The following is a 27,280-nucleotide window of genomic DNA, read 5'->3' as shown; positions in this document are numbered from 1 at the left end:
TGGTGACGATTCCTACGTAGATGATGCAATTGTCTGCAACTTTAAAAAAGATGTTCTTAACACTAAGCGTCATGAAAAATTCACAGATGTAATGTTTGATGGCAATAATGACAGATTGTGTAAAATTTTGAGAGAGAAGCTGCAAGAAATTTTCATCCATTGTCTAAATTATTGTAAAGGCAGCTTATCTCTGGTTCTTGATCACTGTCGCTCGTGCCGAAAATCTTAATAATAAAATTATGCATACAATATATGATGCAATTGGGTTGTCAGCTGCTGTACGTGCACATGGCCATGCACAAGCGCACTCTCCACTTTATGAATGGATGGGTGTGGCTCTGAGCACACGACAGATGAGGCTGACGTCGGGGCGCTCTGCTGCTGCTGCTACTGAAGGCTGGCCCGGAGTGGAACATCAACATAAGTGGGCGCGACCACCGTGAAGAGAGGCCACGGAAGATCGGGAGAGGAGGGAGATACGCTCCCTTTGCAGCAAGGACTTTAACTCGGTGAGGAGAAAGAAATATGAAATTGACTTTGCTGCAGCTTGTGATCGGATGCGTTCAGGGTGACTGGGAATTTTTTTTTATTTCTACAAACAGCGTGAATTTTCATAAATAAATAACTAATAAAGTAGCGGCGCGTGTGTTGGATTCCCGGCGTGTCTGCTTTGTAGATGAGACACAATAATTTAAAAACTCGAAAGCATCAGGGTCCAGAACAACCTTGACGGAGTTCCACGCGTGCACAATCTGTTCAACTAGGCGGGGTGATGTTTGTGTGGAAACAAAACAAAATAGCATTTTTTTGCAACATGAAGAAACATGGTTAACTGTAGAGCTCCTCTTGGTCGACCGGGCCGAATCGTACCAAGGGTAAAAAGCTCCTGATTAGATGTCATCATCTTAATCATCATCATTGCATGCGCGTGTGGCTTGCAGGGAGAGACAGACAGAAGAGCAACCGGACCGGGACGTGTTAAACTGTAAGTGGACGTGGAGGAGAAAGAGACGCGAACTGATTCATCCGGGAGGTGGATGTCAAAGTAAAGGTAGGAATTACTTGGTCCATTTAAAAAAAAAAAAAAAAAAAACTTATTATTTGTGCATGCTGCAGAACTGGCGCAACGGTTCAGCTGGTGTGGACTGCATGATAAAAAAAAAAGTTATCAGAAGAAGTTGTACTTTATCTTAACTAAACATTTGTTAACGTGTTTGGATAACTAAAGGAAAATACATTCGATCAAACTTGAGTGGGTGTGTCGCTTTAAGCGACTGATTAAATATCATGTGTGCCCGTGAGGCGTTTGTCTGGAAGAGCGCAGCCACAAAAATGTCTTTACTTTAGATATTTAATCATCTTGTAAATTTTTTTGGGTGTACTTGCGCCAATTGATGAGTACTTTGGATTTGTGAGTTACGCAAACTCTTATGTAATGCAGATGAAATGAGCAGTTGGGGGAAAAGTAGAGAAGACCAAAAAAAAGTGTATCATTCTGCTTTTAATGTTGAGAACAATCCATTTTGGTTGTTTGATTGTAATAAGAGGTGAACCACTCAGCAAACAACAATTAAAAAAAATATTTTAGGTGTATTTAGTTTGGATGAAGTGACACTATGCAAATTGCTGTTTGGGAATTCTGCTTTCTTTGCCTTTGTTTGACCTCAGGCGGGTTCATTATGAGAGGTTTTACTGAATCTGATGAAGGAAAGGGATGGTTGGTGATCAGTTCCTCCGTTCCGCGTCTCGCTCTTGTGTTTTTTTTCTATCAGCTGTGGAATTTGAACCATTCTCCCTTGAGGGCGAGGCCGCTCCTCTGTCTGCCAATGTGCGGTAGGTGTGATAGGTTCACCAGAATTGTGTGCGCCAATGCACGTATGCAAGGCCAAACTAATCAAGATGTCAAAAGCACGGTCCTTGGACATTTGCACATTTAAAAAAAAAAAAAAGAAAGAAAAGCAAGAAATAACAAAGACGTTACACAGCGTGAGCTCCTCTTCCTGGAACCGCATGATGTTTGGCTTCCCGAGAAAGTTTTGCAGAGGGAGAACACCAAGTGGGCGAACAGAGAGAGAGTGAAAGAGTGAGCGAGATGTTGTTGTGCATGGGCGATGGCGTCTTCTACTCACTCGCATAGATTCAGCGTTGCAGCACGTTAAAGAGATGAAGGGAGGGGGGGGGGGGGGGGGATAGAGGAGGAGGCCCAAAACCATACCTGGCGTTAAAACAGATATGGAACTTTTACACAAGTTAGTCAAGAAACATGCACCTATTGATCTTTGGCGGGATCTCTCAACACTCAGACTGTCCATCTTTGAGGAGCGAGTTGATGGAACTGTTTTTGTTCCCAGCATATCTGCTTAGGTTGCTGGAGATACATGATGGCTTCTAGACTCCTTTTGTGCCTACTTTTATAGGCCTCTGCTGGTCCGAATTGTGCTTACTTGTTCAGATCACTCCATTAACAGCTCATAAAGCATCAACGTGTGTGTGTGTGCGTGTGTGTTTGTGTGTGTCAAGAGAGGTGGATAAGAAGGTGTTGCCAGTGAAGACAGGAAAGGGCAGGGCTGAAGGGGCAAGAGGAGATAAGAGAAGCCCACAGGAATAGTGAACAGCATGTCTGTTTAGCCAGTGCCAAAGGGAGGGAGAGACGGAGCGAGAAAAAGAGAGAGAGGGGGGGGGGGGTGTAGTGATAGCGGACATTACACAACTTCATTGTTGATAGAATGTGGTGAAAGAGGACAAGGTTCCAGGTCCTGAGGTTTGCCACAGCTGGCTAAATCCACTTTCTACACAATTTTAAGCTTACTATTTAAACCGGTCTTTTAGTCAGACAGGAAAGATTATTTTATTGTTACATTATTATTTTCTTTATAATTATTATTTATTATTATTTTATATTCATTATATTTTATTATTTATATTATTTATTATTTATTATTTATTATTTATTATTTATTATTTATTATTTATTATTTATTATTTAATATTTATTATTTATTATTTATTATTTGAAGCTTGTTCTTTTAAAATCATTTGCTTGGGAAACCTTTTACCGAGTGTCTGTGAATATTATAACATACTCATAATTCTCATGATGTTGCTAAAAGTTACACATTGCTTTAATATGATCGCATTTTTTGGCACACTATTAAAAACAACTTGAACTAATCAACAAATGGAGGCTAACACTTTGTAGCCACATACAATTATCAATTATTATCACAAGGAAACACCCCCTCCCTTCTCTTTTTCAATGCGTCATATATGAACTCTTGACCTTGCATGTGCAAACATTTGAATCAGGCAAGCATATTGACATGCGACACATATCTGGCTCGGTAAGAGTTGTTGGCTTTAACTCTAATCTGAAGTGAGAGAAACGCCCAAATTCCTGCTAATCAAGAGCAGAGTACTTTCCTAGATGGACGGACATAAACGCTCAAGGTGTTTCTCACCTCATAATCTGCTTTCATACACAACAACACATTGTTGTCGGGGTGAAAGATTGCTGCTTTGCAGTTTTCGGAGGCTGACGCAAGCTGGCTGACACACTCTGTGTCTCGCCAACACACGCACGCGCTCGCTCGCTCTCATGCACGGAAGAATCTGATATCGCAGGTCTGCCTTGTAGTGTGGCAAGTTCAAGTGAGATCTGTCATGATCTTAGTCACTGTTTTTCTCTGTGGTTCCCATCCCACATGGAAATGTGAAACTGACTCACCGCCGATTCGCTTCGCCACTTTCAGCCCATTTGGACCCATTTTTAGTCACTACACATTTATTGCAGTGAGCTCAACTTTCACCTTCACACTTTAAAGTGGCCTTCACATTCATGTTTTTGGAATGCGGGCAAAAGCACACTGGGGAAAACATGTGACCTTTGACCCTAAGTAGCATTTAAATGACCATGGAATTGTCCGGCTTTCCAGCCCTCGCTCTCATTTGAACATTAATAATTAATATCATCAACAGTATTGCAGGTTCTCGTGACTACTTAATGCTAATGCATTTGCACAACTTTGGCCATAGGTGTCAAACTTGAGGCCCGGGGGCCAAATACGGCCCACCACCTCATTTTATATGGCCTGCAAAGACATATTATGCATCGACTTCATATGTCAATACTAAAATTAGAAATTGTCTTCACTTTTAAAAAAATAGAGATGATGCTAGCAATTTTTATTACCATTCAGTTTTTACTAGTCTCTGATTTCAAAACTAGTTATTCACTGGCGGATTAGCTCGGCTCATGCACCATTCCAGAGAGCCTCTACCCACTTGACCGTTGACCTTGACTTTGATACTTTAAGCCTTACGTGGTGCAGCCGGGGCCAGCGACATGTGGTCCGAGTGACCGTTGGCTGACTGTTGTTTGAACAGGCCAGCGTGCAGGCCATGCGGCGGTCGAGCGGATATAACCGGACACCATTATCGATTTTTCCATCACTATTTATGGACACCTACTGTGCATAGATATGCATGTGTGCGTTTAATAATATTCCTGCAAGTCTTATTTCGGGCAGTTTTCATATCTGTAAATTTAGTGTCCCCCTCACCGCCAAGCTTTCAAAAAAATCCTTCTAGAAATTCCGATGTTAGGCATACCCTCACATCAAAAGAGCATTCATTATTGTGATATTGTCATCTTGTTTATTTGATTGAAAAATGTGAGGAACAAACAGCACAAGTGGAACAACATGCGACGAGGCCATTTGAAGTAAACACAAAGCAGTGACTTCCTGCAAAGCCTCAGCTCACTATAATGTGATTTATTTGTCCATCTGCGTCTCACTTGCAATGACATTTTTTTTTATGTTGCTTTTGCACTCATGATCGTTCCCTCCCTTCCTTTTTCTCCTCGCTATTTCTGTATGTGTGAGCAATGTCTAAATAGAGGCAGACACACACTGCCCGACGAATGATAGATTTCAACACAAGGGAATCGAAGTGGCAATCGCAAATCATCCACATGGAATGGTTGCACTATAGTTTGGAAATAATCCTCTCAAAGTATATTTTATTCCTGAAAGACGGCATTTGCCATAATTTGTAGGGTTTATTTTAGGATAGTTTATGTTGCAATTAGAGGTTGCTCTTTATGGAAATATGTTTAGATTATAATGGCAATATAATCTCTGCTGGTGTGTGAAGTCCAGTCTTTCTGTAATTATAGACGCTCCTATGTATAACATTTATCCTTAAAGAGAGCATTTACAGTTAAAAAACTCACACGCACACATTTTTTAAAACAGTATGTGCTTCTAATTTCATTTGCAAGGAACCACCGTGCCCGAAGAAAAACAACCAATCGAGCACGCATATGTAAATCCAGAGTAGAAATGTCAGCCCCCTGCGCTAGGTATGATGTAGCGCTAATGTACGGACTGAACGGCTTGTCTGAAGCAGACTGAAGTCCAGAGGTGTTTGACTTGGCGTTCCTCTTTGTTTGATCAGGCGCTGCACTGAGGACACTTAAACCTTACGCCTCACTACAAGCAGCACTATTATATATCGTGTATATTATGCAATGCTGTTTGTACAGTGTTAAACCAATACCCAAGCTAAGATTTAGTTTTGATTTTGTCCATATGTGGAAACTCTTTTCAGCATTTGTAGTTCAGATCAGTGATAGTCTTGCGTTCGGCCACAAAGGTGTATCATTGTTGATAAACTTTATTAAAAGGTCTCCAGTGGGGAAACAGGAAACACTCAAGTGTAATTGTGTACTGAAATAATTATCTTTGACCTCTCAGACAGCAGGCAGTTAAACAGAGATACTACTTCTACTTCACATCCCGACCTTGTTCTTTCACTCCTTCAGCCCATCTTTGCCCCCCAGGAACCACTTAACATTCCTGACATTTCCTTTCCATCACGGCCAGTCATCACCAAGATTGTCCATCGTCGTGTGGTCGGTTCCCACGAGTGCTTGGAATTCTTGGAAATGCTAACATTTTTATGTTCACTTTTTCCCATGATGAAGTGAAGCAGTGCATATTATTATTATTATTATTATTATTTGGGTTTGTGAAAAAAAAAATTGTCCCCACCTTAAGGAAAAAATTCTTCATGCATATCGTCATTTTTACTTACATTTAATCTGTTAGATACTTTTTGACTGCTCATAAGAAGTGGATTTAAAAGAAAAACACTTGCAGGAAGTGTTTTCCAGTGCCACACTTTACTCATGGACCTGCTTTGTCATAAATAATGTGTTTGTCGCAAGGAGGAAACAAGCCCTTTCCACAAAGAATTAAATCCAAACAAATAGCCCATTCAGGAGCTCTCTGACACATACCCCACTCTGATTTTTTTTCTTTTTGTTCTGGAAAAACAAAGTGATATATCTTCATTAGGTTATAATGAGGAAACAACATCTGGCTACAAATGAGATAAGACAATCTACAGATAACATACCAAGTCAACAATATGTTCTCCTCGGCGACAGGCCTTTCCGAGCCTTCAATGTTTTTCCACTTCAACTCATCACCGATTGCCAAATGGGCCGGCCGTTACAAAACACGCTCTGCCTCATGCCAGCGTGGCGGCGCTGACATGTAGCTCTCTCTCAGTATGTGTTTGTGTGTGAGAAAAGATTAAAAAGGATAGCAAGAGATTGAGACGTTGCAAAAGAATATTTTAGGAATTCTGGTCAAATAGTTTCCCACAGAATCATTTTTTTTTTATGTTGCCCTTCAGTCATTCCTTGAACTTTGACCCACTTAGGGGAGGACATTGAAATTCCAGCGTTGTCTGCCAAACAAGAAAACAAAAACATGAGGCAAACTCCTCTTGCATAACAAAAATGATCTTAAATTGTAATTATAATCAACAACATGTCTAATGTTTTGTAGTTTGTGTGATTGTGTGTATTAGAATTTAATCCTTGGGACTGTTATCACTAACATGGTGCTGGAACTGTTTTGAAGACCCACTGCAGCTTTGACCCACTTGTGTCAGCGCACGGGGTATACACACGCACATTTCTCTTCTGCTCATTGAGTGTGTGTGTATGAAAAGTGTGTATGTTTGTTAGTGCACTCAATGGTGTGGGTTGAAGACAAATTCTCCGCGGACACGTGCAGTGTGAGAATTTGGATGTTTGGACAGCTTTAGGACCGTTGCAAGCTAGTTTGATGAAAAATCAATGGCGGCAATGGCATGGCTTAGAGATGAGAGTGTATTCTTCACAAATTTGAGCAAGATATGTCATCCTCCCCAAAAAAGTGCTGACATCAGCAAAGCATATATCTACCTCCTTTGATTGTGTTTACTCAATGTTAAAGACTCCAGCGAAACGGGAGCAAACTTCCCACACGGGGGATGAACGAGCGAGAAAGTTCAAAATCACAAATGCACATTCCGTTGTTTTTGTAGCGCCGTGGCTGAAAAGGCCAGATGTCCCATCAGGCTATGCTGCTTGATAGTTCTCTCACAAGGGTCCAAACAAAGGGGCAGACTCCATGCATTTCTAAGACCTCACTGTGCCAGTGCTCTTGAAGCCCTACTTTATCCCACGGCATTCCACACCATCTTTCATGAGGCTTCTTTCTGCCCATGCCAGCCGGGTCAGGGGGCAGGGTTTTCTCAGGGTGCAAAAAGACCAAACTGGTCACAGCTAGAAAAAACAAACAAAAAAACAGCACCAAAGTACATAAACAGGCAATTCGACTTTGATTGGTCAGTGATGTTGGCATGCTGTTAGAGCCTCACAAATGGGATTCTTTAAATATTTCATATTGCCCTTTTTCTCTGTCAAAACGATGAGAAACCGATATTGGCAGACGTCTTTATGGCACAGTATGACTTTCTTGTCGCCGTGGCCTTGAACGTCTGCATTAACATCATTGAAATGTTGAGAGAGCTTTTACTGCCTTTGTTTTCAGCGCTCAGTACCAGTACCTGCCACTAGATGTCTGTCTTCAGTCTTCCACAAGCACAAAGGAGATGTATGATATGTCATTAGATGAGCTTGCCGGGGGAGGCTGCACAAAGTCCCGGTTGCACAACTCGGTCAAATACATTGCAGCACAAATTTCACTGGGGAAAAGGTGAGCAGAAGTAATGGCCTCGCTTGGAAAGAAACACCGTACTATTGTATAATTTAAATGTTTTCTTGCAACAGCAATATCCTGAAATTCCAGGAATTCATTCTTAGACTCACAAGGCTGAATATTTTCTATTGGTACGTTTTCTCTCTTTTGGTCTGTTGCATTGCATTGACTTTTTTGGCAAACTGAATTGCAGGATTAGACTGGGAAGATTCTAATCTGTGTTTTGCAACTAATTTGGAAGTAGGGCTGGCTCATTTTTAATTCACTCATACTAATAAATATTAAGAAGAGCGGACATTTGAACTGAATCGTTATTTAAGTATAATTTGTTTCCCTAAATTTAAGCCTAGCTATTGTTAATGCTCAAATTGTGCATACCGCTTCAGTGTTTTACGATAATATTAATATTTCGTGAGAATGACGTTTTTGTCTTGCGAGTGTTTTGTACGTGACGGAGGAACACGTCCACTTCACAGTGTCTGCTTTTTCCGACATTACATGAAGGCCGCAAGGCAGGATTTGGGTGAGTAGTGTGGTGACGTCACGGCGCGGGGGCGTGTCCTTTGAAGAAATCAGCTGGGGAAACAACAACAGAAAAGGAGGTGGCTCAGACTGCAACCGAATGTCTGGGCCAGTAATGTGCACCTTTTAAGCTATAAAAGTATTCTTTTGAGCTCCGATTGTCAACATTGGATGATTGCAAGTGAACCGAGGCTCGTGCAGCTTTGACAAGGCAGCCACAGGAAGCAGGAAAAGAGGGCAGAGGTGCTTTTTGTCCCCTTGCAAGCTATACTATACATGCTCTTTGTGTCAAGTGGACCTGAACACGATCATCTATTTGTTCTCCCCCGTGTGCCGGTTTGCAAGACCGGCCGGCACCCCACTAGAGTGGCATGTGGGTCAATTCTGGAAGCGTCGGAAGGTAGGGACCCCCCTTTACCTCCACAAAGGAAAGAGAAAACGAGCACATGCTCCTATCATGACATCTCATCAACCAGCGTATTTGCTTCTAAAAGTTAGCGCTGTTCTCTTTGTGTCATGCTGGAGCCCTTTTTTATATATGTGTGCACTTAATGTGGCTTTAATCTCCTTTCGTCACTAATACCACCCATGCAATGATGCATGGCGTTTTATTGCAAGCAGATATTGGGATTATTGATGCCCTGTCTGCTTTTTCTGAGGTGTTACGTGTCTTAGTGCAGCGGATGGGCTTGGCGTGTTATGCAAGACTTATCAGCTGCATCTTTTAGGCATGTGGGAAGATGACATCTTCCTTTTGCTGCTTAAATATGTTGAGTATTTTTTTTGATCGTGCTTTTTTTCTGTTTGCATCCCAGGATGCATTTACCTTGGTGTGCACGTTCGGTTTCCCCAAAATTATGAATGAGTCAGGTGTTTATGAATGGGAGGGGGTGCTTCATTGATAAGTGTGATCTCATTCACGGGACAAGCTAATAAATGGAGAAAGTGTGCGTGGCCGTACGGGTTGGGATGTGACGATGCCAGGCAGCCCATTACCTGAAAGAAAAATGTTAGTTTGACAGCACACGCACAGGGGTGATACTGAGCCTGTGGCTATGACGTCAGCAGAGGGTTTGCGTTACGCAGGTGGCAGGGAGGGTGACAAAGCGTGCATGCTAAGTGGAATAAAATCTGTTTTCGAGAGGGACTATGAGTAGTCCATCATATTCATCATAGAGGGTTTTCATGGAATTAACATTTTTATATTTTGCCATGTAGAGGTTTATGAACCACAACATCAGCTACATCTGAATAAGCTAATATTATGAATTCCAATTAATGCAAATTGGTTTTGGGAAACTTTCCAGTGCCAAAATGATTCCTTTACTACAAATAATTAGTCATCTGTTGACATGGGTAATCTAGGCAGAATAATGAAATGCTGAGAGTTAATGCAAATTTGTATGAAACTTATTTTGTATTGGTTGCAGGTGGGCCATATTTGCTTTTAAAAAGATGAGTCAAGTTCCACATTCTGCTTAGTTCAACATTGACAGCCTGCATTATGTGACTGATGTGGATGTTCCCAATGCCCTCATGTCAGGTCGAGGAGGAAGATAAACTCAGGTAATAGAGCGCATATTTTATTATTTGGTGATTTAAGAAGAAAAAAAAAATCCACGTTTTTATCCATCTCAGGGGGCGGCCATTTTGATTTGTACTGCCACTTGTTGTCAACTGAAAATGACATCACCAATGGCTTTGCTTACAAACATCACATAACCAAACCCGGAAAACAGATGAGCCCCGAGGATCAAAGAGTCAGCGAAGGAGGAATGTAGGATGAGAAAGAAGGTCAAAGGTCATGAAGATGTTTGTATTGTTGCGTTGAGAGGTTGGCACCGCCGTTCACCGTCAAGCGACTTGCGTGTCAGCTCCGTGTCTATGAGGTCTACAGTCAGCCATCAGGGGAGCCAAGCAGAGGCTACAGACTCCATTATGTAAGCAGTCTGTGCCAGCTGCGCCTCTGGCACTCGCCGTCTCCTAACACCTCGATAACACAAACAAAGGCTAGTAAAACACTTGTCACCAAATTAAGAATAGGCATGTAACACCGTTTGACCTATTTCCTCCAACAATGCTTCCCAATAGGGGTCACGTCTTGCCAGGCTTATGTGAACAGGATGAACTCTAGACCACCCCCGAAAAAAAAATTGCACTCAAAAAGGGGTGTGAGTGTTTGCTTCCGGTGGATTCTGAATAGTGTTACGTAACAGAAAGAACATGGGTTGGGGGGAGGGGGGGGGGGGTCGTGTGATCGGCTTAATGCTGCTTCTTGACCGTCATTCGGTTAAAGTGGGACGTCCAGAGATAGATTTATAAGTCTGCAGATGGACGTGAGTGAGCATTACAGTGATAAAATATCTTAAAGAAAAGGAGGAGGAGTGGTTGAGTGGGCACAGCTGCATGAGAAGTAGCTCGGCAGCAGAGAGATGAATGAAATGACTTGACAAGGAAGTTGAAGCACGGGACCAAAAAAAGATGCACAGCTGTGTAACCCAAAGAAAAAAAGAAAAAGTCAACATTTTTTGCATTACTTAAAAATCAAAACGATCCATCTTTGTTGTTCTTTTTCCCTACATAGGTTCAGGCAGACATCTGCAAAGGTGATGACTAGCAAAGTAGATCAAGTCTAGACAACAGTTCACAAGAGGTCACTGGCTGAAAATGAAACTTAATCTTTGCGGCTTCTCTTTCCGTTCTTCTGAGATGCAGCACCCTTAGCTTGCATAACCTCGTGACAAGTCAAACACAGACCAGATAGCAGGTGCTTAACATGTCGGGAGCGTGCGAGGGGATAATTAGCTTCTGGGTGTTGACCGACACATGACCGGGGCAGATGTAGGATCGCAAAGATGGGTTCCTCGGGATCCCCTTGAGTGTCTGTCCACATCAGCAGCTGCTTCCATCACTGTTTACTAACCAGTAGGCACGAAACATGCACAAACAAGCTTCTTCTCTTCCAACCATTCGTCACTCCTTCCTCTCTCCAGGCACTTGGATAAGGACTGAATTGTTCGCAACATATTCGGTTGTTGTTGGTTTGCACTTTTGATCCCCGTGGCATGACTTGGCGTGACTGTAATACCGGGTGACGGACTCTTCTCCCTAGGACTCAAATAATCCCTCCCTGGCTTGTCTCTGTGGAAATCCCACTCGCACATCTGATTCGTCGGATCCCCTGAGAGCTGTAACGCCGTAACTCCTAGGCTTGAATACGTTTTTTTTTTTTGGTGTCTTTCTGAAATGATGTTGGAGGTGTTACGTCATCAAAATCCATAGAGTCCAAATCCTTTTGGCTTTTTACTACGCTTTCATCATCTGGTTTATATTTCGATATAGACGTCAACACGATGGATTTTTGATGGCTATAGTCGTCAATGGTAGTGAACGAGTTAATACAAAAAAATAACTAGCACTAGTCATGGTCCTTGTGAAATAGGGACATGCATAAATCATTCATCCTTGAACCAAACTGCTCTTGAAATAATTCAACATGTGAAACTCCACCGCAGGACGTTCGCACAAAATCGACGAGGGTTTGCAATTTTAGATTGTATCTGCGCAAAAAAGCATCTGCAGTAATACTGATAGAAATGTAGCCTCTCTCCCGCTTGGGCCAGCCAGCCCCCTTTTTTTATGTTATCTAATATCTCTGCATTTAGTTCCAGGGATGAATAAGTGATTATTAAAAAGAGAAATTATTGGACTAAGTTGTCCCTCCACCCACTGCATCTAGCAAGATTCTTTGTGAACAAAACATGAGTCATAGTGTTGAAAGCGTGGTTTTGGTCGGACTTACATTTAACATTTTATTTTCCCTACGCTATTATTGGATCTAATTTGTTTTTCTGGACAACTTTTGTAGTCCTTATAATGAACACCTATAAATATATATAAAAAAAAGATGGCCGCCATTGTTGTGATTTAGAACGTGATGAATGACTGGAACTAATTTTGGCTCAGGAACAGATGTTGTTTGAGAAGCAGGTTGGAAATGTGACGCCACAAAGTGCGGGTCAGGGCTCACGCTAATGAATGGAGGTTGCCATTTTTTAAAGCCAACCGCGTCAATGGAATACCAAGCAGGGGGCCTTTTATGAATGTTTCATAGATTCTATTTGTGAGTCAAGCGAGAGGTTGTTTGAAAAACTTTCAGGGATTATTGGATCGGTAAAAGTGTGTGCGGAGGACGGTTATGCAACCGAGAAGATTGGACAAGAGCTGTGCGTAAACACTTGGCGTTCACATATTTGCTTTGTGGTTTGGCAAATGAAAAATGGGAGCGCTGTCTTCAGTCATATTATTTTCGAAGTTAGTCCTTACCTGAGCTCACCTGAGCTCTTTTGTTTGTTGCCAGGATGTTAAGTACATATTTGGTTTCTAACTCAATCGGTATTCCATCGCCTTTCTGCCCCATAATATTAGAAACAGCACAGACTAAAACCCCAATTTTAAACAATTATTATCATCTCGTGCTGCTGTTTGCGCATCTTAAATATGACCTATAATGTTCTCCTTGTGCAATCGTGAGACGTGCTGTCCGGCATACGCAAGGTGACTCCCAATGAAGTTAGATATGCAAGGTGATAAAAGGACGGTGCGCTCAAACGACGTCATCTCTCCTTTTCTGTGTCCTTCTCTGACTACTGTTACCGAAATAGCTCTGCAGTCCCTCCATGTGTTCTGGAGAGGAGTTGGCAAAGTCCTTCAAATACTGGTCAGTGACGCTCGGAGCCTTGACAAATCCTCCCGAGAAGTCACTGCGGCCTATATGCCCGGAGCCTCGACTGTCCCAATGATGACTCATTCCCTTTGGAAAGCCTTATCGGTCCAATTTTATATATTTATTTAGATATTTATTTATGTGTATTTTTTTATATATAAATATATAAAAATATATAAATATATCTATTTATATATATATATATATATATATAAATATATATAAATATTTTTATATATAAATATATAGGAATATTTATATATGATGAATATAAATAAATAAATATATATGTGTATATACAATATGAATATAAATAAATAAATAAATATATATTCATATATATTTATATATATGATATGAATATAACTAAACGGACCTGTTCCTATTCTTTGCTCTTCTTCCCAGGGCCCTCTCCATGGATATAGACACAGACTATGAGCGACCCAATGTGGAAACCATTAAATGTGTGGTGGTAGGGGATAATGCAGTGGGCAAGACCAGGCTCATATGTGCCCGGGCTTGCAATGCCACCCTCACACAGTATCAGCTGCTCGCCACCCACGTGCCAACCGTTTGGGCCATCGACCAGTATCGTGTATGCCAGGAGGTGGGCACGCGAGACACTAAAGTGTGGAGGAATGAATACAAGGAAAGTTGCACTGAATAAAGTCGTGTGTTTTGTTTCTACAGGTGCTAGAGAGGTCACGTGACGTTGTGGACGAGGTCAGTGTGTCCCTCAGGCTCTGGGACACATTCGGGGACCATCACAAGGACAGACGATTCGCTTATGGCAGGTGAGAACGCACACACACAGCAGATATTTTCAAGCCCTGAACATAAAAAGTGAAAAGAAAAATCACACTTGTGGTGCTGACATGATTGTGACATAACAGTCAATCCAGAGAATTTATATATATATATATATTTTTTTTTTCTGCGTGATCTATCCATCAGCGTTTTTCAGCTGAACCTTGCCCTCAGGCTGCTGTTACATCCTTACTCCAGCAGACATGATTGGATCGCGGCTTGATCCTCTTACTCGGCATGCTTGGCTCAAAGCTGCTTTTATTGGCATGAAATGCAAAAGTAATTAAAGCAAAACCGGTAAAGAGAATGTAGAGATCAACTTCAATTTAATATATTCTGTTTTTTTTTTTTTTTTTTTTTTTAACCCCCATGTTAATAAGCAACAAGTTTGGTTTAGGTAATCGTACAAAACATCAAATTTTTGTTATACATTACATAATTTGGTCAGTTTATATTATTATCATTATATTGCATAATGTTAATACAATATTGATCAAGTTACCATGTAAATGCGAAACGAGCTCGCTAATATGATAATGAACAAACAGAAGTCTGTTCCGGTGCCAGTCTCATATTTTGACTCAGTTCTCCTGCTTAATAGCGAGAAGGACGTTACCAAATATGGCCACCAGCCTAAAGGCTTAGAAACAAGACGGCTTTTAAAAGTAAAAATATGCCGTAGTTTCCAACTAATCCCAGCGCATTAACTCTATTTTTGTGCCAAATCCGATTCGATTCACATGAAAACAGGCTTGAGATATGCAGAAATAGAACATTGCACCATGTACAGTGGATATAGAAAAAGTCTACACACCCTTGCCCAAATGCCCAATGGAATGAAACTAAAATAAATGCGTAAAAAAAAAAACAAAAAAAAATTCCACCAATATTGTGACCTACATATATCTGACCTGTTGAACTCAATTGAGGTTTTGGGGTTTGTGGTGCCTCTGTTGTTCTTTCATTCTTCTTAAGTGTTTGTGTATGTTTCCACACCATCCCTAACGTTCCGAATGCTTTGTCAGCCTGCAGTCAGCTGATAAAGACGCAGCACCAGCTCAGCTGTTTTTTGCTTTCCTGACGTCTGCACAGGCAGCCATCAAGCTCTCCTCCTCCTCCTTCTTCTCCTCCACTTGCACTCTCTGTCCATTCCTCATGATTGCATGACGGCACACATTATCTCGCAGCTCTTTGTTGATACCAAAACTCAAAACATGACATCAAGCATTGTCACATGCCTTGTTAGGAGTGGAAAAGTCAGGTTGGCACGATCATATTATGAAAATAAGACAGTTATAATCTTTGACGTCTATAACCGTCAATGGCACTGAATGAAATAATTGTTTTAAAAAAATACCACTTCTGTGGCTCATATACACATTTCTATTTAGAAAAATCGGAATTATTATTGCATGTGTGTCTTGCGCTTGTGTTTGTGTCTCCACTTACATAATCGGGAAACTGGTGACCTTTGTAGTTTGGATGCACCACATAGACCACATGCAACAGTGACAAGCCAGTTTATGTCACATAAGAGCTGGCGGGCGGTCAATCAGTAGCCCTAACACAATCTTTAAATCTGTTCACATCATTCCTGAAAAGTCACCACCCAGTCACACCGTGCAAAACATTCAAAAGCAAACATTAAGCTGACTTTATTAAATAAATGTTTTTTTTATTGGAGCCACAACTGGCAGCAATGCAATGCCTGAAACACACCACACTGTGCAAAATAAAAAAAATAAATCACAGTTCAGTTCAAGCAAATGAATGTTTATCTTTCTTCCTGATCTCCAGGTCAGATGTGGTGGTGCTTTGCTTCTCTCTGGCTAATCCCAATTCCCTGCGCCACGTCCGCACCATGTGGTTTCCGGAGATCAAGCACTTCTGTCCACGGACACCCATCATCCTGGTGGGATGCCAGCTGGATCTCCGCTACGCTGACCTGGATGCGGTTAATCGTGCACGTCGACCCCTTGCCAAGTGAGAAACCTTCTATATCCGTTCCCTAATGGACAGATTTGGATCGGAATTTCACTTTTCATGACTTTTTAGTGCTTTTAGGGGAGTAATCCTCCCCCCACCCCCATCATCTTAATACCATCCTGATCTTTTCCAAACCACAGACCCATCAAACCGACGGACATCCTCCCTCCCGAGAGAGGTCACGAGGTGGCGAAGGAGCTGGGGATACCCTACTACGAAACCAGCATCGTCGCCCAGTTTGGAGTCAAGGACGTTTTTGACAATGCCATCAGAGCTGCCCTCATCTCCCGCCGCCACCTGCAGTTCTGGAAATCTCACCTGAAAAAAGTCCAACGGCCTCTCCTCCAGGCACCCTTCCTGCCTCCTCGCCCGCCGCGCCCCATTGTGGGAATTCCGGACCCCCCACCCACCAACGGCGAGGGCCCCGACTCCCTCTTCTGCCACCCGCTTTGCGCGGATGTGGTTTTCCTTCTGCAGGGCGGCTCCACTCGCGTTTTTGCGCATAAAGTTTACCTGGCGACTTCCTGCTCCAAATTCTATGACCTCTTCACCCTTGAACTGGGGGCATCCTGCACGGCGCCACAAGGGGAGCAGGACCAAAGCAAGGAAAGCTCGGACAGCGGCGAGGAAGACGAGCTGAGCAGAAGAGGAGCCAAGGAGCAAGCCGGGCGCACCAAGAGCCTGGACATTGATAAAGATGGGGTCGATGGCGCCGTGCGGGGACTGAATCGACCCCCGCTGCTCCAGCGTGGCTCCTTACGGACTTCCCAGAGTGATAATGCGCTCCCTTCTCGAGCGCAGTACTCTCTGGGAACTCCCGTGAATTGCCGGGCCCTTTCGGGATGGGGAAGAGGGTTCTTGAGTGTTTGTCTAGAGCACGTTGATGACCCCATGACTGGACGACCACGACTAATGACTGTGGTAGTCATGGATGTGCTCATTCAAGAGGAACCCTTCAAGGTGATTGACTTCAGTTTCTGGGCATTGAACTACTGTACACACAGAATATGTAGTCCACTTACGTAACTAGGTCATTTCTGCCATCTAGTGGTGAATGTTGTTATTACAAGTCAAATCTTAACGCATGTCTGGCACAATTTGCATGTTTGCTGATTTTTATTTATATTCTTTTATTTTTTATTTCGCTCCAGGCCGTGCTGCAGTACCTATACACCGGCAACCTGGATGAAGGTCGAGGAGACCTGATGCAGGTGGCCACCATCGCTGAGCTACTGGAGGTGTTCGACCTGCGGATGATGGTGGCCAATGTCCTCAACAGGGAGAGTTTTATGAACCAGGAGATAACCAAGGCCTTCCACGTCCGCAGAGCCAACCGCATCAAGGAGTGCCTTAACAAAGGCACCTTTGCCGGTAATCTTCCGCGCTAGCTAACCCTCGACAAGCACGTTGCAGATGTTTTCCATCCGTTCATGTTTGCGAGTGGAACATCTAAGCATTCTCTTGCGATCACAAGAAAATGTGTATGATGGAGGTTTCCTTGTAATAGTGTGTAAGTCATCCAATGACTTGATGACGGACTGACACTTGCTTGGTTGCCTTGTGTGAGTCCTTCCGTGCCTTCTTTGTCTTTGTGTCGTGTTGTGTGTCCCCCCCCCCCCTCCCCCCAAGCTGTCACGTTTGCATGCTCTCACAGCTAGCGCCATCCATCTGCTCGTTTTCCCATTCACCCCTTTGTGTTGATGCCGAGTCATCGTTATCGTAGGAACGTTCTCGTAACGAGTTTGTCTCAATGAATAGTCGGTTATTCGGTGAGACGCCGTTCCCGTGATAATTCAACGACGACGCCATCGCGGTTATTTTGATCGATATCAACACATTACGTCTTTTCTCCTTCCCTTACTCTCAAAAGCTGTTTTGTCCCTCTGTCAATTTACCTCTCTGTTTGTCTACGTGTCTCTGTGTCCGTCTTGTCTCTACCTTTGTCTACCTGGTCTGTCTTTCCCCCCTTCTGTAGCTCGGGCTTCTGTGGCACTCCACGAGATGAATGCTCTTTTCCCACCCCGGTTTTAGATGTGGTGTTCCGGCTGGACGACGGCTTCCTCCCGGCCCACAAGCCGCTGCTCATCTCCAGCTGTGACTGGATGGCGGCCATGTTCCGCGGCTCCTTCATGGAAAGCTACATCGAGGAGGTGAGAGCTTTCTTATATTTGTCTTTCTTTATTTTTTTTTTCTACATTATATGCATGGGTTTTATTTCATTTATTTCCTACAATATGAGGTGTTGTAAAAATTATTTTTGAGGAAATCCTGCCTTTAGTGCATCCAAAGTAGGTGACATCAGATTTCACTCCAATTGGAGATTGTCGTGGAGCATCCCCTGAGGAAAAACTCCTCAAACTGTGAAAGTAGCATGTGATCAGCTAGCGTTGTTCTATTTTCATGCTCATGTCACACTTGCTGCTCTGTATTTTTAGCTTTCGCCGTGTGATATCATGACTTCACACCATCTGTGCTCAACAGTCTTAACAATAGATTTAAATTCCGAGCTAATTATTTCTTGACAATTATCTGTAGAAATATGCAGTCAGTTCTAATTGTTCTGTCATTTACACTGTGTTGTTAAAGTCTACACACCCCTATCCAGGTGTTTTATGGTCTTAAAGAATGAGACCAAGAAGAAGAATTTAAAAAATTTGTACATTTTTTTTAAATATGCTTCAAAAGTCAAAATTAATTAGTTTTATGTGTGTCTTCAGAGAATATTGATTCTTAAATCTTAAATCGTGTCCTCATTTCCATGTTGTTGTGAACATGCTAGTCAACAATGTCCCCGCCGGGATTGCCATCGTGATGTGGCTTCCCGTGTTTTGTGTTTTTTCCACACACTGCTCTCAACTCAGCCATCATGCCTCCAACCGAGCTGAGATGAAAGAGAATAGGGAAATTGGAACAGAACCAGAACAGGATGTGCTCTACCCTTTACCTCCCGCCACCGCTTTGTTTATATTGATAGTCAAGTCTTCTTTACCGTGGCCTGCACACAAACAACCTGCTAAGTTGGAGTGACATTTTGCTCCATTGATGCCTCCAACTCACCTGTGGGTTTCTCCTCATTATGCAGGTGCCCATCCCGTCCACCAGTACGGCATGTATGCGAGGCGTGCTGGAGTTCCTGTACTGTGCCATGCTGACCCCTTGTCCTGACCTGGAGGCCATTGAATTAATCGTGGTGGCCAACCGTCTTTGTTTACCACGCCTGGTCGCCCTCACCGGTGAAGATGACCTCCAGCGATCATTTTCATGTTAGGAGAGACGGCAAATAATAACATGCTTCTCTGCGTGCGCGCGTTCTCAGAGCAGCACGCTGTTGATGAGCTTCTGCAGTTGGCAGTGAAAGGAGTTGACATCGACGGGCACGTCTTGGCCTATTTGGAGCTCGCCCAGGTCGGTTGAATGGAATATTGGAGCATCTTTGTGAAGTTGTTCCATTTTCTCACGATGTTTCTCTTCTTTTAGTTCCACAATGCCAAGCAGCTATCAGCCTGGTGTCTCCATCACATCTGCACAAACTATAACAGCATCTGTCGCAAGTTTCCAAAAGACATGAAGGCCATGTCTCCAGGTAAAGTGAGAGGGTGGCACCAATTTTCAACAAATCAAAAATTAAAAAAAATAATAATTAAAAAAAATCGGACAGGCACGTTTTCAATTGTTTTGCATCGGTGGAGGTGTTAAGTTAATTTTTTTTAAATCCAAAAATGAGTGGTGTAAAACAAAATATATAAGATTATTATTATTATAATATTTTTTTGTAGCCAATTATTATGTGCATATTTTTGGCATGGGTCAATATTCAGCAATATATAGCTTAACAGTTCCAACTGCTCGTGTGACACTCTACAGATAACCAGAGGCATTTTGAAAAGCAGCGCTGGCCTCCCGTTTGGTTCCTGAAGGAGGAGGACCGCTATTTGCGCTCGCAGAAGGAGCGTGAGCACGAGGAGGAGATCTTACGCAAGCAGCACACCAAGCGAGGCTGGTGCTTCTGGAGACATCCGTCCTCTTCGCCGCACGTCTCCTAGGCTTCAACGGAAGAGGGCCCGCTTGACCCATCTGCCCCTAGATCTCGATGCAGACCTGACTCAGTGTTAAGAGGGAATGCCGGCGCGAGTGCAGTTCTGACTACATAATGGTGTCACTAGAGCAAAGTGCCCCCACACCCCGCCCCTTCACCCCGTCCATTGTGTGATTGGACCGGGAGCAAGGGCTGTCAATTTCTCCTCGTCGCCAGTGTCTGTCTTGATCAGCTCCACTTCTGCTTTAATTTAACTTGGGGAGTTTTTGTAAAGGGGCTCACGTCTGCCTTCACTTCTACACAGACTGTTAGCCTGCACACACAGACCCTACCTTTCTACAACCAGCACTGGAAATCCAGGAAGTGACACGATTTAACTCATTTTGATACAAGTTGTGTGTTTTTTTTTTTTTGTAAACCCCTTGCACCTTTTTACACGACTATCATCGAAGACCTTCTCCGAGGAAGGCTCCATGATTGTCTGGACTGCTGAATTGGAGCACATTTTTGAATTTGCCCCCGCACCCCTCTAAAAACAAACACACGTACAAAAAAAAAAAAAAAAAACAAGCTCACTTTGACGGCACGCCAAACTGCACTTCTGAGACTTTCCAAGTGACAACCGAATAGCGTTGACGGGGATCCGGAGCCTTACTTGACGCCTCTTTTTGGAGGAGTGACGGATACAGTATTAAACAAAAGCATCTGTAACGTCCATCACCGCCACTAGATAAAAAGCGCCTCAGCAAGCCTGCCTTTACACCACTGCACCACTGGGGGCAGCATTGCTCAGGGCCCCGCCACTACAGTCACACTTTTTTAATGCCTGTGACTTAGACGTTGTTGTCGCTAGTAGTATGTACAAGGAGTATGAGGGCCGCACTGAACAAATAATTCTTTCCAGACTAAAGTATTGAGTAAAATTGCTATACAGTATTTACACGCAATTGCAACAACTTGGCGTAGTATAGCCGTCTGATTGACGCTGCCTCCAAAGGTTTCTAATTGTCTATATGCTGCAAAATGATAGTAAAAATATTAAATTAATATTAGAATAATGGACAAATGTGAATATCGACGGCGTCACTATTGCATAATTTTTTTTAAATTCTCTATTGTAAGACTTTGCAATTGAGACGGCTTTATTTCTGCCACATTACGCACTCGGATAAAAATAACTATCCTCATAAGAATCTCTTAATAGCACTTTCTTTGCACAGAATAACATTCTTTTTTCCTCAAAAATGAGACTTTCTAGTGTTCTCAAAATATATTTTCCTCATATTAATTTACTCTTGCGAACTGTTTCTTTTTTTTTACTCGCAACATTGCACTTTTTATACATTATTTAATTCCTCCCCCTCGTAATTATTTCTTTTGTTTTCAATTTGGCCCGAGTACTCCTTTCGTTGGTAGGCACAGTATTGTGATGAGTGTTAAAAATCAGCAAGAGCACATGCAACATGTTATTGAGTGCATTTATGAACTCTGTCCACCTCACTCGGAATACCAAAGCTGTGATTCTCTTTCTTCCCCACGTTGCTTCATTTCTGCTTCCCTTGCTTGCATCCTTGTTGCAAAGAGGGCGACGCGGTGGTCAAGCGGTTCGTATTATGAGGCACGGTGTTTGAATTCCTCTTCAGGATGGTAAAAAAAAAAAAAGATTCACTTTGCCTTCCGTTCCTTTCGCTGGAATCCAAAATGGTGCTCAAGACACAATACAACACACACATTAGTTGTCAGTTTCCAGTATGTGTCCAGTGTTTCAACTTCAATGAAAAGTTCAGCAAGTTTCCAAGAAGGTCGTTCAGTTGAACATGTGCTTTTTTTGTGTTTAAAAAAAAGAAAAGAAAAAAAAAAACAGGTCATCGGTTTTTAGAATGTGTAGCATTTGGATTTGACACACATAGTGCTTTTGGGGGACTGGGAGATTTTTTTTTGTATTCACCACCAAAGTGTTCACCACAAAATTGAGCTGAGTGCTCTTTTTTTTTTTTTTTCTCCCCACTGATCACACTCTTTAGCTCGAAAAGCGATGGAGATGAGATGGCTTTGAGTCACCTGGGTCGCATGTCCCTGTTCTCTGAAGACGTGATAAAGTCCTGAAATAGACTTCCAATTGGATCTCGTGAGAGCCAAGTGAGAACCAAGCCAATTTTCCAGTTTAAACATTGCCTGGTATTACTCACTCTTATCCAACTTCAGGGCTTTTGAAAGGTGATTTGGATATTGATGAACAGATTTTGATGGCTACTATTTGTCTTATTAATTATTGGTATGGCCCAATTAGCCTCTTCTCTCAGTCCATGTGCCTTATAACGGACAAAATAAGTCAACGTTTGGGTTGCAGGCTGGTTCTGTAAAATAGGTTGTGCTTTACACACCACAATCTGAACTTCCTTTTCCAAGCAGATGACCTTGACTTAATCTCTGCCCCCCCCAGATTATTGTTTTTATGTGGATAATTTTTTGGACGGAGGAATGGAGAAAGACGTCATGGACAGAAGGCCGTCGTGATTTCAGATTGGAAAAAAAAAAAGTGCCAGATTGATTCCTGAAGTGACTATAAAGTAGTTAACACTGTTATTGGTAGGGGGCAGATGTTAGACAAAAATATTTTGTTTCGGAAAGCATTTTCTGTTTAAATTGTCATATGTTCTTGTTTGATTTCTGCACTTAGCCTGTCTCGAATGATTGTAGCACACTTTTTGATTGACCTAAAATAACCCCCTTTTTTACAAGCTCTGATTTTTGTACACTGATCACTCGGCGCATTTAAATACCTATTTAACTTTGTCAGAAAAATAATGAGAATAATATGCAGGGACATTTATAAAAGTTAAAAATAACTAAGAGGCAATCATCAGACATTGTATTGTAATACAAGATATAATATACTTTATTAATACAGGGTGTTTTTCAAAGTAACACTGCAGGTGATTTATGTTCTTAAAATGCACATGAGGCCCATGAGAGCATTTGATCTGGTTCATCATGCAATTCTTAAGAAAGAAAAATGGCTTCAATTGGATTTGCATGCAATTAATTGTGGGAAAACATGCACGTTGCTGGGTCTCCTCTTCGTATACCGGAGCATAATAATTTTCATCATGGCCGAACGGAATGACTATTGAAATGGAGGAGTGATAATATTGAATTACAGGACAATAAAATGAAATTATTTTTGAGTCAGTCAGCTACAGTTGCTATGGTGTCCTCACAGGCCAAAGTCAAACTAGATTCACTGATGTCATGTTTGTCTTCATCACATCACATTGGAGTGTGCAAAACACGTTGTGTGTCTCCGTTCATGTGCCTTGAGTGAAATGTTCACACTTGTAGCCCTGTACAGGCTGACCACTACTACCATGCGCCGCTTCAAGTCAACTAAGCCAAAAAATAACATAAAAAGTAACGCTAGGCAGCTTGTAATTTTTGTTTTTTGTTTTTTTGCAAGTGATGACACGAGTTTTTGTTGTTGTCGTATTATCTGCTCAAGTTACGCAACAGTTGAATTGTGAAACAACCTTGCACACCAGCAGTTCTCAAATGAGGTCTCTGCACTCTCTGTTAGGTGCCTGCACTTTTTATTATGTAGCCTATAATGAAATCTTCTGTGATCAATACTCTGAACTTGCTCAAGTTTTCATATAACAAGCTTTGGATTCATCTTCACTTTGTCATCGTTACTCCACATTCAGTGTTCCACTGTTCAGATGCAAACATTTGCTGTGTTTAATATGATGCTTTAATCAATTCCTTCAATTGTTATCCACAAGTCAAGTATTTAGGATTGTAATGTTGCGGAGGGTCGGGTGGACTGAATAGTATAGTTGTGCACTTTTGTTTCCATGTGACTTTTATTAACCTCCACGGCTCATGTGTAGTACCATAACAACAAAGAGCACACCTTCACCTATGACTGTTAAGGGCTTTCAAAAAGAAAAAAAAAAAAAGAAACAACTAAACAATCAGAATGTTTGCTACTGTTTGCAAAGATGTTTTGAAACGGTTTGTAATATTTTTTGAACCGCTATGATTTGTACAAAATGACCTTTTTCTTTTTTGCCATTGCAGTATTTTGATGTTTGACATGGATTTTATTAAAACGGTTTAATCTTTTGAACTTGTCTCTTGTGTTATTGTTGTGTTGTATTACATAATCCATCGGACCATATATTTTACATCCCGCAATTTAATACGTTTAGGATTGTTCTTGCGCTTATTTCTGGTTAGAAAATTGTGATGCAGCAGTGCTCTCTAGTGGGTAAACGAAGTTATCAAAACTTTATCCCGGAAGAGTGTATTTTTCACTGGTGTTTTTATTTTGTAACAATTTACATTATTTCACAAATTTCTTTGCTACCACTCGTTAGCCAAAAGATTAGGTACACTTTTCATTTTAGAGCACTTTTAACAAAAAACTGGACCAAAATAAGATTACAAAAATATCAAATATCAGCTCTAATATTGTAAAAGTGTCCATCAAAAGTTAAAAGTCATAAACCAAATTTTTATGACTGTGACTGAGTCAGCAAAAAAAGCGACTCCCCGAAGTGATGACTCATCTAGGCGAGCGCACGGTGAGCTGGAACTTTTAATCATGGCGCTCTGCAGAAGAAGCCACATGGGGATAGCGTCGCCATAGTGCCGTCTGTGATGTGGTTAATGGTCATCATCTTGAGACGGGTTGCGGGATGTGGAGTCCTTGCTGATATATTCCATCTGCAGAGTTCTCGCCAGTTTTCTGAAGCTGAGCCGTGATTGGTTGTGACGTGTCACTGTGACGTCATATACAGGCGACAGCAAGCGGCAAAATGGCCGCCCCACGTGATGGACAAAACCAGGTGAATTTTTCTGCTCAACTCTTATTCCACATACGCAATAATATCCAGAATGCTTTGTTTAGACTAGTGGGGGCACATAGAACATGTTATTGTCAAGAAAACTTTGGAATTGACTTCTTAAGTCCAGAATATTTGCCACCTTTGCATGAAAAGTTTAAATCAATTATAAACTTGTCATCTTTCACATGTCTCTGTTATGAACATGAACGGACTGACTCGTGCATGACAATGTCAGCAGCCTCGTGTTCAAACATCTCGCACACATGTGCGGCTGTGACATCATCACATCTGGCTTTTATTACCAGTGGTTGACTCAGCAGGAGATGAAAAACTTTTGACTTTGAGGGCGAAGAACCAAAGAAGGAAAATGCTTGAATTGAACAAGTACATAAGTATTCACAATAGAGACGCACCTACTAATTAAGTATTTTATTTTTTTCCTGAAAATGAACCACCTTCATCTTACTTAAGACTTTTTGTACATTCTATACTTTTCTGTAGGCACAGCTTGGCATGCTTGGAACTGTTTGGTGGAAGAACCAAAAAGAACTTGAGACTGTGAACAAAGAGCTTCTTCTGAATAAATGCATGAAAGAATGTTATTCACAAAGTCATGCAATTACAGCCAACCTGCAACAGAGGGCGCTCTACAAAACGCCTGAACTTGGTGAGTCCATTTCCTTCAGCAGACCTCGTATAATGCAAATCGAACTGAGCGTGAACACCCCAAATTCTTTGTTACTGCAGTTGCCATGGAAATGTTCATCTGACGAGTGATGAGATTGATTTCAAGGCTGTTTGCTTGGTTCATTAATCCGGTTTCATTGATCTTGTCTGCACAATGGCGGACGATAGACAATACAAATACATTGGATTGTGTTACTCGACTATGTCGTTTTCTGCATGTGTGTATCAAATAAGCATACACACACTCACACACGTATGGCCCAAGGGGAAGATATCTCAAGGTTGCTGTCAAGGCACATAGTTGAACACTCACCTCATCTGGAGGCCTGCTGCGAGTACACACACACACACATTCGCAAGCGTTGACCCCACTCACCTGCACACACACACATGGCACGTTGACATAAACACGCGTACTATTTTCTCATGCATGTAACATTTCATCATTTCGCGAATGAGCTGTCGGCATGATGATGACATATAGTCCAGAAATGACTTCCACTGTCAGGTGTTTACATTCTTTTCTTACCGCATGTGACTAATAGCGTAGAGGAAGACAAGTCACTGAACGATCTAAGAGACTTAATGGCGAACGGACAGTGAATTAAATGTACTCTAAGAGGCTAGGAGAGGATTTTGCGGAGCTCTCCACAAGCTGTCAAGCACAGGCTGTTAGTCTAGACTCTCAGGAAGGCAGGGGGCTGGCTGGACAAAGAGCTTGTGGCAATTAGCAAAGGACACATTTAAGGAGAAAAACGCTGGTTTCGAGACACACATGCACAAACATGTGGACAAAGCCCCCACTGGACGTCCTAGCACATTCCCACATTTAGACCCGATGGCCAATAACCGCCGCACCCTCGCAAAGGAAATGCCAGAGTCCTCTAAAGTGGAGTCTAACAGTGCGGCAGTTCACATGTCCAGATATGGACCAAGGGCCTTGGGGGGGTGGCAAGAGAGCCTCTAATAACAGGAAGTTGAAAGAATAATAGCAGCATGAGGATGTCACGGAAGCCCCCCGGCCCTCCGACAACCCCCCGCTAGCTTGATTCAGTGCCGCGTTAAGTATCACACGGCTACGTTGGGTTACATTTACACGGGATGCATTTATTTGAAATGTTCAGGTGTTTCTCATTGTCTCTTCACTTTGTTTATATGTCGTTGCCGGTTTTTGTTTGGTCCTTGTTGGATCATAGTCACTGTTATGTACTGTTCAGTATTTACCCAATGTTTCTGTGTTACTTTGACTTTTATTGGGACTTTGTTGTTTTTTGTACCGTGAACTTACCCCAGTAACCTTGCTATTGATTTTTGTCAACATTTATCTTCTCAATTCTACCACAAACGTGGATGAATGGATCAACATTTAATTTCCCGTATCTCAGCGAGCAAGGCCTCGCCGCTCACATTAAGACTCTATTATTGTGACCGACGTAAACCTTGCACGCCGCGTAACTTTGCATGGAGGCAGGTTAGACTCGATGTCATTCACGGAAGGCTAGCGGCTACGTAAGAGGGAGGGCTGCGCCGCTGTGGGAGTGGCCCCAGGGCACTTACTGCTATATAAAAACAACTACTATATAAAAAAAATGTTACTATACCTGTTTCACAG

General features: G+C 42.2%; 1 protein-coding gene across 9 annotated transcripts; it reads left to right on the top strand.

Moving 5' to 3' along the window:
* The first annotated feature begins 338 nt into the window (after positions 1-338).
* rhobtb4 (Rho related BTB domain containing 4) lies at positions 339-22,704 on the top strand. Of its 9 annotated transcripts, XM_049762489.2 has the most exons (14): positions 339-509; positions 942-1,051; positions 10,010-10,145; positions 10,218-10,519; positions 13,711-13,912; positions 13,996-14,099; positions 15,910-16,095; positions 16,239-17,058; positions 17,250-17,469; positions 18,130-18,248; positions 19,181-19,331; positions 19,415-19,503; positions 19,576-19,681; positions 19,963-22,704. In XM_049762489.2, the coding sequence occupies exons 4-14, from the start codon at positions 10,362-10,364 to the stop codon at positions 20,139-20,141; spliced, it is 2,334 nt and encodes a 777-aa protein (XP_049618446.1). In that variant the 5' UTR covers positions 339-509; positions 942-1,051; positions 10,010-10,145; positions 10,218-10,361; the 3' UTR covers positions 20,142-22,704. The 9 variants fall into 9 exon arrangements, with proteins under 9 accessions (XP_049618446.1, XP_049618449.1, XP_049618454.1 ...); XM_049762492.2 differs by lacking the exon at positions 10,218-10,519; XM_049762491.2 differs by lacking the exons at positions 339-509; positions 942-1,051 and adding an exon at positions 4,618-8,822.
* The last annotated feature ends 4,576 nt before the right edge of the window (positions 22,705-27,280 follow it).

The sequence above is a fragment of the Syngnathus scovelli genome, chromosome 3 (assembly GCF_024217435.2).
Source record: "Syngnathus scovelli strain Florida chromosome 3, RoL_Ssco_1.2, whole genome shotgun sequence".
NCBI classification, from domain to species: domain Eukaryota; kingdom Metazoa; phylum Chordata; class Actinopteri; order Syngnathiformes; family Syngnathidae; genus Syngnathus; species Syngnathus scovelli.
Note: the sequence above shows the minus strand (reverse complement) of the source record. Positions and strands in the feature narration are given on the sequence as shown.